At 42.9% G+C, this 13,684-nt stretch overlaps 3 protein-coding genes across 4 annotated transcripts in view; 2 read left to right on the top strand and 1 right to left on the bottom strand.

Annotated features, from left to right (window-relative positions):
* Positions 1 to 96: 96 nt before the first annotated feature.
* Positions 97 to 13,684, bottom strand: part of LOC134811567 (protein CIP2A homolog) — a 65,420-nt gene continuing 51,832 nt past the window's right edge. The window contains exons 20-21 of one of the 2 annotated variants that reach the window (XM_063818524.1): positions 1,261 to 1,400; positions 97 to 975 (exon numbers count right to left, since the gene is read on the bottom strand). In XM_063818524.1, the coding sequence (XP_063674594.1) occupies positions 826 to 975; positions 1,261 to 1,400 (290 nt within the window). In that variant the 3' untranslated portion in view covers positions 97 to 825. The remainder of the gene's footprint in view (positions 976 to 1,260; positions 1,401 to 13,684) is intronic. The other variant, XM_063818525.1, reaches the window with a different exon arrangement.
* LOC134811446 (uncharacterized) lies at positions 2,351 to 5,885 on the top strand. The gene is made up of 2 exons (XM_063818276.1): positions 2,351 to 2,517; positions 3,995 to 5,885. Exons 1-2 carry the CDS (start codon positions 2,365 to 2,367, stop codon positions 5,621 to 5,623), a joined length of 1,782 nt encoding a protein of 593 aa, XP_063674346.1. The 5' UTR covers positions 2,351 to 2,364; the 3' UTR covers positions 5,624 to 5,885.
* On the top strand, positions 9,930 to 12,396 carry LOC134811256 (uncharacterized). The gene is made up of 2 exons (XM_063818029.1): positions 9,930 to 10,294; positions 10,464 to 12,396. Exons 1-2 carry the CDS (start codon positions 10,136 to 10,138, stop codon positions 12,069 to 12,071), a joined length of 1,767 nt encoding a protein of 588 aa, XP_063674099.1. The 5' UTR covers positions 9,930 to 10,135; the 3' UTR covers positions 12,072 to 12,396.

Consider the following 13,684-nt stretch of genomic DNA (forward strand, 5'->3'; position numbering starts at 1 on the left):
TCATTAATATTTTCAAATACTTTAGCCAGATGAGTTCTATAATCTTGGTTGCCCCACTAAACGAACTTGGTCTATGAAAACAGAAAACTCATAAAGTACTGTTTGAACAATTTCAAATAAGTTCAGAATAACAAAACAAAGATTTCTAGAAATATCAAGTCATTAGTCGTGTAGGAGCAACAGTAACATTTTAGTCATTTTACTTTCACTATTTCAGTAATGAAAGAATTTTCAGTCTTTGAAAAAATATCAGCTAAAATCTATTAATATAGAGAATTGGTACAATACTTTTGTAAAACTGTACAAGTTACAAGTAAAGTTATTTTAAAGCGCTTTTACGAAATTAACACCGTTTGTAAAACAGGGTTTGTTTACGTCTAAACAGTTATCATAGTAACCACTGCAGACCGGCTGTAACCATAGTTACCTCTGCAGACCGGCTGTAACCATAGTAACCACTGCAGGCCAGCTGTAACCATAGTAACCACTGCAGATCGGCTGTAACCATAGTAACCACTGCAGATCGGCTGTAACCATAGTAACCACTGCAGACCGGCTGTAACCATAGTAACCACTGCAGGCCAGCTGTAACCATAGTAACCACTGCAGATCGGCTGTAACCATAGTAACCACTGCAGATCGGCTGTAACCATAGTTACCTCTGCAGACCGGCTGTAACCATAGTAACCACTGCAGACCGGCTGTTACCATAGTAACCACTGCAGGCCAGCTGTTACCATAGTAACCACTGCAGATCGGCTGTAACCATAGTAACCACTGCAGATCGGCTGTAACCATAGTTACCTCTGTGGGATCTGGCCGCTACTATTTCACAATCTTAGTAGTACTAAGATTGTGAAACATGGCCATGAGTTTTGAGTACTTCTCAATCTCCTCCTTTTGCTTGGTGACCTCGCTGTTCAGTGCTTCTATGGCTTTCTCTTTTTCAACTACCTTACAACCCTGCATCTTCTCCTGAGAATTATCATGAAATTAGAAACTGCGGACAAATGGGTACACTGCAGACCGACTGTTAGAGGACTATTGCTCCTAATTCATATTTATCGAAAATGCGTAAATGTTTTGATAAATTTGACATTTGACTTCAAGTTTTCAATTTCACATGAAATATTGTCAAACACTAATACATAATAATAATTTAAGACAAGAAATAGATTGGGCTGAAAAGATTGAATCCAATAAATGTGGACCGGGTGTAACCATAGTAACCACTGCAAACTGGCTGTGTGTAAACTGTACCTTCTCTACGAGCTCCTTGTACTTTGAGTCAATTTTGGAAAATTCTGATTTAGCTTTAGAAAGCTGAGAGTCCAAATCAATCTTCTCTTTATCTTTCTTCCTGTTTTTCTCCTCTGATTGTCGTAGCGATTGTTTTGTCTCTGAAACACACATATTTAGATCGTCTTACTACAGTAAAACATTTCATTTCCCCTAATAGGACTTAACATACATACGTTGAACAAACAAAACCCCGATTTACCGCAATCCCCGATTTACCCCCAAAACTCAGAGGTTATTCGGGGTTTTACTGTACCATAGCTGCTATCTTGCTGTGTTGTGTGGGCTCAAGTGTCTACAGCGAAGTTGGGGAGTAGTTATCTTTAATCATTAAGTTAGAACGAAAGTAATTTATCTTTCAGACAGGACCGAGATGGTAGCATCTTAATGTAAAATATAATTTCATCAGAGCTCAAAAAGGGGGAATCTAGTGGTTACTAGGTGGTAACTAGGTGGTAACTAGGTGGTAACTAGGTGGTAACTAGGTAGTTCCCCGTATATCAGAGCTCAAAAAGGAGGAATCTAGGAAATTAAAGAATGGCGGTCATTTCCAAATTTACCTTCAAGTGATAGTTAAGCCACCTGTAACAGTGTTACAGTGTTAACAAGGTAACTCTGCTCTGCAGACTAGTTTGCAGTGATTAGATTGCTGTGATTGCATCGCTTACAACGTAGTAGTAGTAGTTACAACTCGCAAGGAACAAATATAGTGATTCATATTTGAAAAACCAACAACAGAAATACCAGAAACTGTGAGTCAATATTAGATGAATTCAAATATTAGAGAAGTATAGCCTGACAAAAGATCAATTTTTTTGGAAAGAGATACCGATTGAAAATAACACGGGAATAGTTTTAATAAATATCAGAATCAATTCTGCAGTGATTATATCATTCAACTGTTGCAAGCCTGAACTAACGTTAAATGTTTTTTCGAAGAAACACAAACTGCCCGAATAACATTGAAACATCTATGATTGAGTTCAGAAAATGAATTAAATTTAAACTACGTTAAAAACTGCGACTAACAAAAGGGCTCGATGAAACGGCCAGATTATTTACAAGATGAGCTTTCTTTGGTTGATTGTTTGTTTGTCTCCCGTATTGTTTGCGGAGGGCCAATTGTACGGTAACATTTACACGTGCGACCTACAATACGTTAAGCCTGGCTCCGACTTTCAGATACCTTGCAAATCAGATTATGCAGCAGCTACCAGGGTATGTAATAGTAAGTAGTGTCCACAGCTACCAGGGTATGTAATAGTAAGTAGTGTCCACAGCTACCAGGGTATGTAATAGTAAGTAGTGTCCACAGCTACCAGGGTATGTTATAGTAAGTAGTGTCCACAGCTACCAGGGTATGTAATAGTAAGTAGTGTCCACAGCTACCAGGGTATGTAATAGTAAGTAGTGTCCACAGCTACCAGGGTATGTAATAGTAAGTAGTGTCCACAGCTACCAGGGTATGTAATAGTAAGTAGTGTCCACAGCTACCAGGGTATGTAATAGTAAGTAGTGTCCTCAGCTACCAGGGTATGTAATAGTAAGTAGTGTACACAGCTACCAGGGTATGTAATAGTAAGTAGTGTCCACAGCTACCAGGGTATGTAATAGTAGTGTCCACAGCTACCAGGGTATGTAATAGTAAGTAGTGTCCACAGCTACCAGGGTATGTAATAGTAAGTAGTGTCCACAGCTACCAGGGTATGTAATAGTAAGTAGTGTCCACAGCTACCAGGGTATGTAATAGTAAGTAGTGTCCACAGCTACCAGGGTATGTAATAGTAAGTAGTGTACACAGCTACCAGGGTATGTAATAGTAAGTAGTGTCCACAGCTACCAGGGTATGTAATAGTAAGTAGTGTCCACAGCTACCAGGGTATGTAATAGTAAGTAGTGTCCACAGCTACCAGGGTATGTAATAGTAAGTAGTGTCCACAGCTACCAGGGTATGTAATAGTAAGTAGTGTCCACAGCTACCAGGGTATGTAATAGTAAGTAGTGTCCTCAGCTACCAGGGTATGTAATAGTAAGTAGTGTCCACAGCTACCAGGGTATGTAATAGTAAGTAGTGTCCACAGCTACCAGGGTATGTAATAGTAAGTAGTGTCCACAGCTACCAGGGTATGTAATAGTAAGTAGTGTCCACAGCTACCAGGGTATGTAATAGTAAGTAGTGTCCACAGCTACCAGGGTATGTAATAGTAAGTAGTGTCCACAGCTACCAGGGTATGTAATAGTAAGTAGTGTCCACAGCTACCAGGGTATGTAATAGTAAGTAGTGTCCACAGCTACCAGGGTATGTAATAGTAAGTAGTGTCCACAGCTACCAGGGTATGTAATAGTTAGTAGTGTCCACAGCTACCAGGGTATGTAATAGTAAGTAGTGTCCACAGCTACCAGGGTATGTAATAGTAAGTAGTGTCCACAGCTACCAGGGTATGTAATAGTAAGTAGTGTCCACAGCTACCAGGGTATGTAATAGTAAGTAGTGTCCACACTCCACAGCTACCAGGGTATTTCCCGTGTTTCAAATTCATGAAGAATATTCCTGATTGTCATAAAGTGATAATTAGCAAGTGACTGATAATTAACAAGTGACTGATAACTAACAAGTGACTGATAATCAACAAGTGACTGATAATCAACAAGTGACTGGTAATCAACAAGTGACTGATAACTAACAATGTCTCAGATCTACCAGCCCGGCGAAGCAGTGCCCTCGGATGAACAGCTAGCTGCTGATTCCTTGTTCAAATCACGTGCTGAAAGAACTACAACTATAAACGAGTATGAAGACGCAACTAAAGGGGTGGATGACGGTTTCTACACGTGTGTTATCCAGCACGGTCCTCGCCATGAACTACTTTACTCTCTAGATACCTGTCAGGTGATCATAGTGGACCTGTGTGAGGACTCCGGGTGCGGAGACAAGGAGATCTGTGAACCTGACTACAGTACAGGAACTGTGGAATGTACCTGTGATTATAAGTGCCCCTTTGCTTTTGATGCCCTCTGTACTGATACGTGTGAGGTGTTCTGGCATGAATGTGCTATGGAAGAGAGGGTGTGTGAGGATGGGAAGGATAGGCAGATCGCTCATCGGGGGTTCTGTGCAAATCGAGTGGAGCCAACAATCAGGGACATTGACCAGGAAATTGAAGCAGAGTTAGGCGAGTTTGTTACATTAGCGTCCGGACTGATAAAAGACGGAACACCCATGGCAACAGTTCACTGGGTATTCTACCCTGACAATGGAGAACCCTCTTACTTGTCTGTAAGGGAGAATTACAGGTTCCAAGTGACTGAGGACTCGGTGGGGACCTACAGAATCACCCTGACTCACTGCATGAACACGGAGACCGCTGTTCGTAACGAGTATAGGTTTGGAATCAAGAGAGTGACAACCTCTCCTCCAGTGGACACCACCTCCCCCACACCTGCCTATGATCTGCCTGGACAACTGAAGGCAGGAGGACCACCTGGTTACACTTGTAGTGCTTTCTCCGGCGGAGTCCTGGAAGACTTCAACAGCAGGGCCCACTTCTACGACCTCTCCTGCACTCATATACTAGCAGCTGACCTCATGCCTGGAGGATACTACATAGACCCTTGGTTTATTTACGGTACCTTTGATATCCTGGACGGTAAGACCGCTCTCATGCACATGACCTTCTACCTAGGTAGGAACATATTTGAGGTTCAGAGAGGTTGGATCGTGCACACAGGGTCGGGGAACAAGATGGAACTGGACGAGGGGGTGGAACAGCTGGTTCCTAACACTGAGTGCACTGTTAACTACTCTGATCTGCATATTCAGGTGAACTGCCCTCTGTTCGAGGCGTACTATGACGGGCTCATGTCCGGACACATCAAGCTAAAGGGTGACGCTGGAACTGAAGACCTGAGAAAAGGAAGGGGGAACTTAGGACTTTGCTTTGACAGTAATTCAGGGTGGAGACCTAACTGGCAGATAGGAAGGATGAGAGGGCAATGTAAGATAGACGTAGAGGAGCCCTCGTGTGAGTCAGAGGGGCCGGACACGTGCCAGCTGTCTCGAGCTCCACAGACCGAGGGGAGCGAGTGGTCCCCGTGCGGGGTGGGAGCTGAAGGAGCTTGCAAGGAGCTGAACTGTGGTGGAGCCACCCCTACCCCTCAACAGAAGTGCGCTCTGCAGAAAGCCAACAGAATCAATTGCAGTTTGAAGCTGGGGAGAGGTTTGTTTGGATTTGACGCTGAGTGTCCGGAAGAGGAATGCGACTGGAAACAGGCTGTATATTCTCAGGGCTGCCCCCAGGAGTATCTTCCCTTTGACTGCTCTTGAGTGTTACTACTTCTAGTTAATACTAGTTACCTTAGTAGTAGCTTCTCATACTTCTTATTATTATCTTATGGGCGTGTGACTGGACTTCAACACTAGAATTGAATTAATTTAATATGAAGCAAGAACAAACATTCCGTCGTATTTTATAAATTATTTTAGATGTTCATTGTTCATTTTGGTTTAAAATTTGTTCTTTTCTAAACTGTACGTTTTAAAGAATACACGTGTTGAACGAAAATAAATTTCATAAATTTTAACCTAATCTGGAATGAATCTCATTTTGTGCCCATGACTTGCCACCTGATTATTATAGTGGTCGTTAGTATACACAGCACATTAGATCACGAGTTCAACTACCTGCCGCTCCCGAATAGGATATCACTCCTGTACAAATACGGAATACAATTAAGTAACCATCATAATGACCAAGACACGGTTTTTGTTCCACATATTCTCTTTTATTGTCAGGGATATTTACACTTAGGTCTTGGAGTCGTATGAAACAATAAACGTAGCATGTCATCTCCTGAAAATGAGTCTACGAGCTAACATAAAACATTATTTAAAAACATTATTTAAAAAAATCGGAATCTGAAGTAGATTCAGAAATTATTTATTTCACTGACTTTTACTCATGACACAATCAGTGAGAATTACGTGGTCCTTAAGGGCACTATAAGGGGCTCTGAAACCTGATCAATTCCGGTAGTTCACCATTGTTGCTGTATTAATTCCATGTTCCAAATACCTACGACCCCGCGAGCCTTAAATTTGCAACTAAAAAATAAATTTGCAGTAATGTGATTTGACCGGCACGATGCCACCAGGCTCAAGACTGCCAATATACTTAACTTGTGGTTTCAGGAACGGATTGAAACGAATTAAATCGGGTGCCTACAAGACGGAACACTCATAAAATAGGAAACTTTATCGAATTAACATGAAAGACGGGTAGTAACTTGACCTTTAAAACACTAAGTTGGGAGCCGAGACATCCATTTCTATCGAATTGAGAAAGATGAAGTTACTGGTTTTGTTGCTGCCGATCATTCTAGTGGAGAGCCAGCATCTCTCTGATTCAACTTCTTTTGGGCTTATACGAACGTGTGAAGTGAAATATGTAAAACCCGGAGATGACTTCAACATCCGGTGCCAGTCCGATCATTCCATTCTTACCAAGGTAAGTTCTTGTAACAGTCCGATCATTCCATTCTTACCAAGGTAAGTTCTTGTAACAGTCCGATCATTCCATTAACAGTCCGATCATTCCATTCTCACCAAGGTAAGTTCTTGTAATTGTATTTTAATTTTTTAGTAGGCGGCCCCATTCAAATTGTTCACAAACCCTAAAAAATTGTATTATTATTTTCTGGTCTAGCTCTAGCTAGGATTTGCACGTACGACATAAGAAGTTTATCTGAAAAATACTGTATAAATGGGGTTCAAATTTAATAATTAAAAATTCCGAGAAATCTCCAAACAATTAGACGTTGGAGATTACCTTAGTAACCCTAGTAACTATTATAGTAACCATCATTAAGAACACCATCCTCTCCAGGTGTATAGGCCTACTGACGAGGTCCCATCAGAAGAGACGTTCGACGAGATAAGCCAGACCCTTAGCGATGAAGGAGCGGACGGAACCACCACTATCAAGAACTACTTTGACGCAGCTGTGGGAGTAGACGACGGGCACTACACTTGTGTAGTGTACCACGGACCGGAGCACGAGCCCGCTTACTCGGTGGACCGCTGCCAGGTGATCATAGTGGACCTGTGTGCAGACTCCGGGTGCGGAGACAAGGAGATCTGCGAACCTGACTATAGTACAGGAACTGTGGAATGTACCTGTAATTATGATTGTGAGGACATGGACATGGACATTCTCTGTACGACTAGCTGTGAGATTTTCTGGCATGAGTGTGCAATGAACGAAGAAACTTGTAAAGACGGGATAGAGCGGGAAATCATGAATAAGGGATTTTGTCCTGACATAGTGAATCTGAAAATTCGGGAAATTGATCAAGAAGACGAAATTGCTGTGGAAGAATTGGGTACGGCGAGGACGCTACATTCCGGGCTAATAGGAGATGGGACCCCCTCTGCTTACATCCAGTGGGTATTCTACCCAGAGTCAGGAGAACCAGTTGAACTGTCCGCCAGAGAGACCTATACCTTCACCCTGGATGAGAACTCTGTAGGTACTTACAAGATCACAATTATGCAATGTATGAAGCAGGAGGAAGCTGTTCACAACGAATACAGATTGGGAATCTTCCAGCCACCTTCAACACCAACACCCACTGCTCCCCCAGACGACATCAAAGTGAGAGGATACACTTGCAGTGCCTTCCCCGGCGGGATCATCGAGGATTTCAACAGCAGACCCCACTTCTACGACCTCTCCTGTACGCACGTTTTAGCAGCAGACTTTATGCCCGGAGGTAACTACGTCACCCCCTGGTTCATCTACGGTACCTTTGATAACCACGACGGTAAAACCGCTCTCATGTCCATGACATTCTATCTAGGTCGGGAGATATTCGAGGTGCAGAGAGGATGGTTGGTGCACGCAGGAAACGGCAAGTTCGCCTTCACGGAAGGAGTTTCCCAGGATGTTGGGGAGACAGGGTGCTCATTAACATTCCAACACGGCCACATGAACGTGGACTGCCCCCACTTCCAGGCTCACTATGACGGGATCATGTCTGGTCATATCAAACTTAAGGGGGTAGCAGGGGACGGGAACCTCCAGAAAGGGAGAGGAAACGTGGGACTGTGCTTCGACAGCAAGTCCGGCTGGAGACCCAACTGGCAGGTAGGTAACATGAAGGGAGATTGTCTGGTGGACAAAACAGAGCCAGCCTGTGAGACTGAAGCCCCGGATAACTGTATGCTGTCTCAACCTCCTGCTATTGATGACAGTGAGTGGACAGTCTGTGGGATGGGGGCAGAGAGCGCTTGCAGCGAGCTGAACTGTGACGGATCCACTCCCACACCAGCCCAGAAGTGTGCCTTGGAGCAAGCTAACCGAGTGAACTGTAACCTGAAGATGGGGGGCAGTGTGGCTGGAGTTGATGTAGCCTGTCCGGAGGAGCCTTGTGATTGGTATAAGGATGTTGTTTCCAGGGGTTGTCCCCAGAAGAACCTTCCCTTCGTCTGTCTCTGAACCTCTCTCAAATACTTAGCAAAATTAAAGATGAAAGACTTTTAGAGGTGGATTGTGTTAGCATGAATAAACTGAATAAGGAATGTAGCTGTCGTCTCACCTAAAGACCTCTTGCCCCAGAATTTTAGTTTTGGGTTGTTCGTTTAGGATTGGTTCGGGCGCGTATCTTGTTCAGTAGTTACCATAGTAACATTACCATATAAGGTAATGTTACAGTAGGTGACATAATAAGGCAGGAAGATGCGAACTGATTAAATATAATGACTTTATTAAATTGAATCACTACAGTTATTTTGACAATCTTAAATATAAGGATATTTCCAATCATCTTTCAGATGAAGGATGACTATCACTATCAGTACATGCTTTACATTTTGATAACATTTTATCCTCGTTACGTTTTATCCCGTTTTATCCATGTGCACAGTACAACGTACATATATTATATATAATGCTCCTTTATAATATTATATATAATGTTTGTTTTTTAATCTTCATTTTACTAGTCAACAGCACACAATATGGATGAAAGTTTAACAAATTATAAATCCAGATCCAAGTTTGGTAGGAAAATATTTTTTCATAGCAAATATTTACATTACTGACCATTAGGAGCAAAACTGTTTTCACAGTGCTGGCAAGATTGCTCCTTCATAAAACTGTTTATTCTACATTTAGAAATAAGATACACGGGACCCATACACCCGACCTTTCGAGCAAAAGTTTTTCTCCGCGCCGTTTGCTTTTGTCTCTTCACGTGGACGATGGAAAAAGAGGCGCGGTCGATGGAGTAGCTTTTACCAGTGATCTGAACTACAGTTCCTTATACCACCCTGCTTCCTGTGTATATATTGTAAACGAGATGACATGTTACATTAGCCTATATCCTGCTACTGTGGACTAATCAACTAACTCAATAATGATACCCACTCTCTAGCCACTAGACTAAGGGTCTGTATTCCAAGGGGAGTTCACCCAGTCTAAGGGTCTAAGGGTATGTACTTCACCCAGTGAGATCCCCGATCAGTTTAACTATGAATTTGACAAATAAATGATCCTCAAGAACTGTTCTTAATCCTTTAAACCAATCAGCTTTTTCTGGAACAGGTAGACAGGAAGCAGCAAATTATATTAAATACTCACTTTTCATATATTGTTCCATGCTCTGAAGGACTCTCTGCAAATCGGCCGGAAGTTTGCAGCACTTCAGCATTTATCTGCACTGTGGAGGATGATGCAGATATTTTTATCGGATCAATCAATCACAAGGCTAGTAGTCTGATGATCTAGAGGCTTTCAGCACTTCTGAATTTACAACTTTTAATTTGCACTGATTTGTCATCATGAGAGCACTTTTCTTTATCACCCTGTCCTTCGTTCTGCTGGCGGTAAATGGGCAGTCTAGTAGGTACGGTGACATCGACCTCTGTACAATAAAGTACGTCAAACCAGGCGAAGACTTCCAGATAGATTGCAGATCCGACTCAGCATTGTCTTCTAGGGTATGTGTTTTCTGTGTTTAAATATTCAGTCTCAAGCCTTCCATTTTCATGTTTATTTCTCTCATATTTCAAGTTTTAGGCTGATTGAAATTTATGAATATATCGCTGAAAATGATGTCACTGTTGATTTTCCATGTTAAATATTCCAGCTAATCTAGGAATTCCGCAGATAATCACTCCCCAAGATTCCGTCCCAGACGAGGCTTCGTTGCAGGCTCTGAATAATGCGCTAAGCTCCGAACCCGAAACGACTATAGTTATCAAGGAGTACCAGGACGCCACAAAAGGAGTCCACGACGGATTCTACACCTGCGTAGTGCACCATCCAGGAAGATGGTCCGTACAGGAGTGTGAAGTTGTGATAAAGGACCTCTGCGAGGACAACGAGTGCGGGGAGCATAAGAAGTGCGAGCCGGACTACGAAACAGGAACTGTGGAGTGCACGTGTGATTATAAGTGTCCAATGACCTTTAATGTTCTCTGCAGCAGCACCTGCGAGGTATTCTGGCACGAGTGCGCTATGGAGGAGCAGACGTGCATCGACGGAAAGGAACGAGAGGTCCTCAACAGTGGATTCTGCCCAAATAAAGTGGAGCCTGTAATTCGCCAAATCAACGAAGACATTGACGCAGAAAGCGAGGATATTGTCAACTTATCAGCCGGTCTTATTACAGATGGTGTGCCAATGGCGCATATCAGTTGGGTGTTCTATCCGGAGAATGGACTGCCAACGTACTTAAGGGGTGAGGAGAACTACGAGTTCACTTACAGCGAAGAAACGTGCGGAAAGTACGTGGCAACTGTGATGCACTGCATGAACGAGGAAGAGGCTGTCGTCAACGAATACAGAGTGAGGTGTGCAATAAAACCTACCACTCAACCATATGTAACTAGTACAGCCGGAGCGGACAACCTGGAAATAATGGAACCCCGCCATGTCTGCAGTCTTCTCCCTGGCGGAGTCCTGGAAGACTTCAACAGCAGGGCCCACTTCTACGATCTCTCCTGCACCCACATCCTCGCAGCTGACGCTATACCTGGCGGAGACTACTCCAACCCTTGGTTCATTTACGGAACTTTTGACGTGATAGACGGAAAGACAGCTCTGATGTCTATGACATTCTACATCGGCAGGAATATCTTTGAGGTTCAGAGAGGCTGGGTGGTGATCTCGCAAGAAGGATCCAAGATGGCGATGGAAGAAGGAGTTGAGCAGGAGTTGGGTGAGTCTGGCTGCTCAGTGGTATTCGCGGAGTTCCACCTTCAAGTGACGTGTCCTTACTTCCTCGCTTTCTACGATGGTCTGATGTCTGGTCATATCAAGCTGCTGAGTGATGCGAGTACTGGTGATTTCCAGAAGAGTCTTGCTAACATGGGGCTATGTTTCGACGGCGACTCTGGCTGGAGATCTAACTGGCAGGTAGGTGAGATGAATGGGGAGTGCCACGTGGATACAGAAGCTCCAGCCTGTGAGGCATCAGGCAGCTGCACACAGTCCCGACCTCCTGCAGTCTTCGATCAAGCATGGACTGCTTGCGGAGTAGGAGCTGAAGGAGCTTGCAGCGAGCTGAACTGTGACGGAGCCACCCCTACCCCTCAACAGAAGTGCGCTTTGGAACAGGCAGACAGGATCAACTGTGCACTGAAGCTGGGCATGTCAACAGATGGCCAGGGAGCGGATACCTCGTGTCCTGATGACGCATGTGAGTGGATGCAGAATGTTGCTGACCAAGGATGTCCCCAGAAAAATCTTCCCTTCGATTGCTTAGAAGAGTAATCGAGTAGAAACCCTATTAAACTATACCTTTCCTGGTTGTTATCTTACATTTTAGTCGATATTAAAATTTTGTCGTTGATAACTTTATAAACGGATGTATTATCCAACTATCAGTATTTGTTTACTAATTGATTGAAAGCCCCTCGTAAGGGGGTTGTCTCTAATGGAATAATTTATTTTTTTTGGGCTAATGGACTAATTTATTATTTTGTTTGAAATTCAATCTTCTTGCTGAATAGAAATGTATCATTATATCAATTCAATAATTTCTTATTTTTACGGTGTATTCATGTAAACACCGAACGAACATAATTTTGCAGTTTTCATTTTCATGCTAGGCAACATCACACGAAAAAGAAATTGAAAAAAAAGATAAAACAAGGGCAGTATCCAGATAATGGATACTGTCCTAACAAGCTGCAGAGTTGGGTGGGAAAACACTTCCTTTTGATAGCAGATATATAACCTATAAGATTCTACATCGACAAATAAACAAGATAGACCCAATTTCTTCCGGGTCAAAGTTTTTCGCCTATTGGTTTATCTCTCCAAAGCTGAGGCGAAAAGAGAATACCTCATCGTCCTTTTTCCGGCCCTAATTTGGCCAACCAATCAGCATTTTCCGGTTCTAAGTGTGGTTAGTAATATCGTATTCAGTGGGGTAGAGCCTAGTTTCAAAGTCCTCAGACATCAGGCTGTCGAGTTATTAGACCAAAACTTACTTTTACGCTTTCGCCTGTAGCGATATTAGAGAAAATCTAAATAATTCCACTTCTGATTATAGTTAGGACTTAGGTGCTAAACTTGGGCAACTAGATGTCCAAAATCCAGACTATTAGTTGGGTAAAGCATGGTTTCCTCAGACATCTGGTTGTTAGGTTAATTAGCCAAACCCTATTTTAACGCTCCTGTATAAATTACCAGTTACCATACCTATTGCAATATGTTTCTTCTCGGATCAATCATTGGTTTAATTACTAAAACTTGAGCATCGAAATGTTTAGAATCATTTTATATCATGTTTTATAACGGCCAGGTAGCGCAGTTGGTTAGAGTACCAGCTTTTTAATCGTAAGGTTGCGAGTTCGAAACCCGCTGTCTACCTTGTCGTGGGGTGAGCGTCGTCGACGTTCTGCTAAGGATTCCATAGAATCTATGCAGCCTCCCGGTCCACCCAGCCGAATGCTCGAGAAATCGTGTGTGAGGGTTAAATGGGGAGCTGTGCAATACAGTACAGCGAAAAATTAAAAACTCAATGGATGGTTACCGTAATGGGTGCCACATGCCTAGCATGAAATATTTACCTACTTACTTGCACTTGTGTAGGTCTGTAGAAGGCAGAAGCATTAGAATCGGGCGTTGCCTGCCACAGGCTTGCTTTCATCATCATCATCAGAAAAAGGGAGCGTTCACAAGTTTCAAGTATTACGACAGCAAGTTTTTGGCAATTGTTACCCGTTCCCCTCCTCACATCCTTTGTCAGCAACTGGCAACATGAGACGACCCTACCTCAGTTGCTGGCGTTAAATGTGAACGGTTCCTTAAGGGGGTAGTAACTAGTATCATGAGTAATGAGTATGGTGATGAGAGAAACCGTAGGATCTTATTTTTGA

Source organism: Bolinopsis microptera, chromosome 2 (genome assembly GCF_026151205.1).
Source record: "Bolinopsis microptera isolate Bmic1 chromosome 2, MBARI_Bmic_1.0, whole genome shotgun sequence".
Classification (NCBI taxonomy): Eukaryota; Metazoa; Ctenophora; class Tentaculata; order Lobata; family Bolinopsidae; genus Bolinopsis; species Bolinopsis microptera.

Excerpts from the sequence above, each read along its gene's own strand:
- LOC134811446 (XM_063818276.1), top strand. The coding sequence starts at position 2,365 with ATGAGCTTTCTTTGGTTGATTGTTTGTTTGTCTCCCGTATTGTTTGCG. Across the intron at positions 2,518-3,994 it reads ATTATGCAGCAGCTACCAGG|ATCTACCAGCCCGGCGAAGC; the intron begins GTATGTAATAGT and ends ACAATGTCTCAG.
- LOC134811256 (XM_063818029.1), top strand. The coding sequence starts at position 10,136 with ATGAGAGCACTTTTCTTTATCACCCTGTCCTTCGTTCTGCTGGCGGTA. Across the intron at positions 10,295-10,463 it reads ACTCAGCATTGTCTTCTAGG|ATAATCACTCCCCAAGATTC; the intron begins GTATGTGTTTTC and ends GGAATTCCGCAG.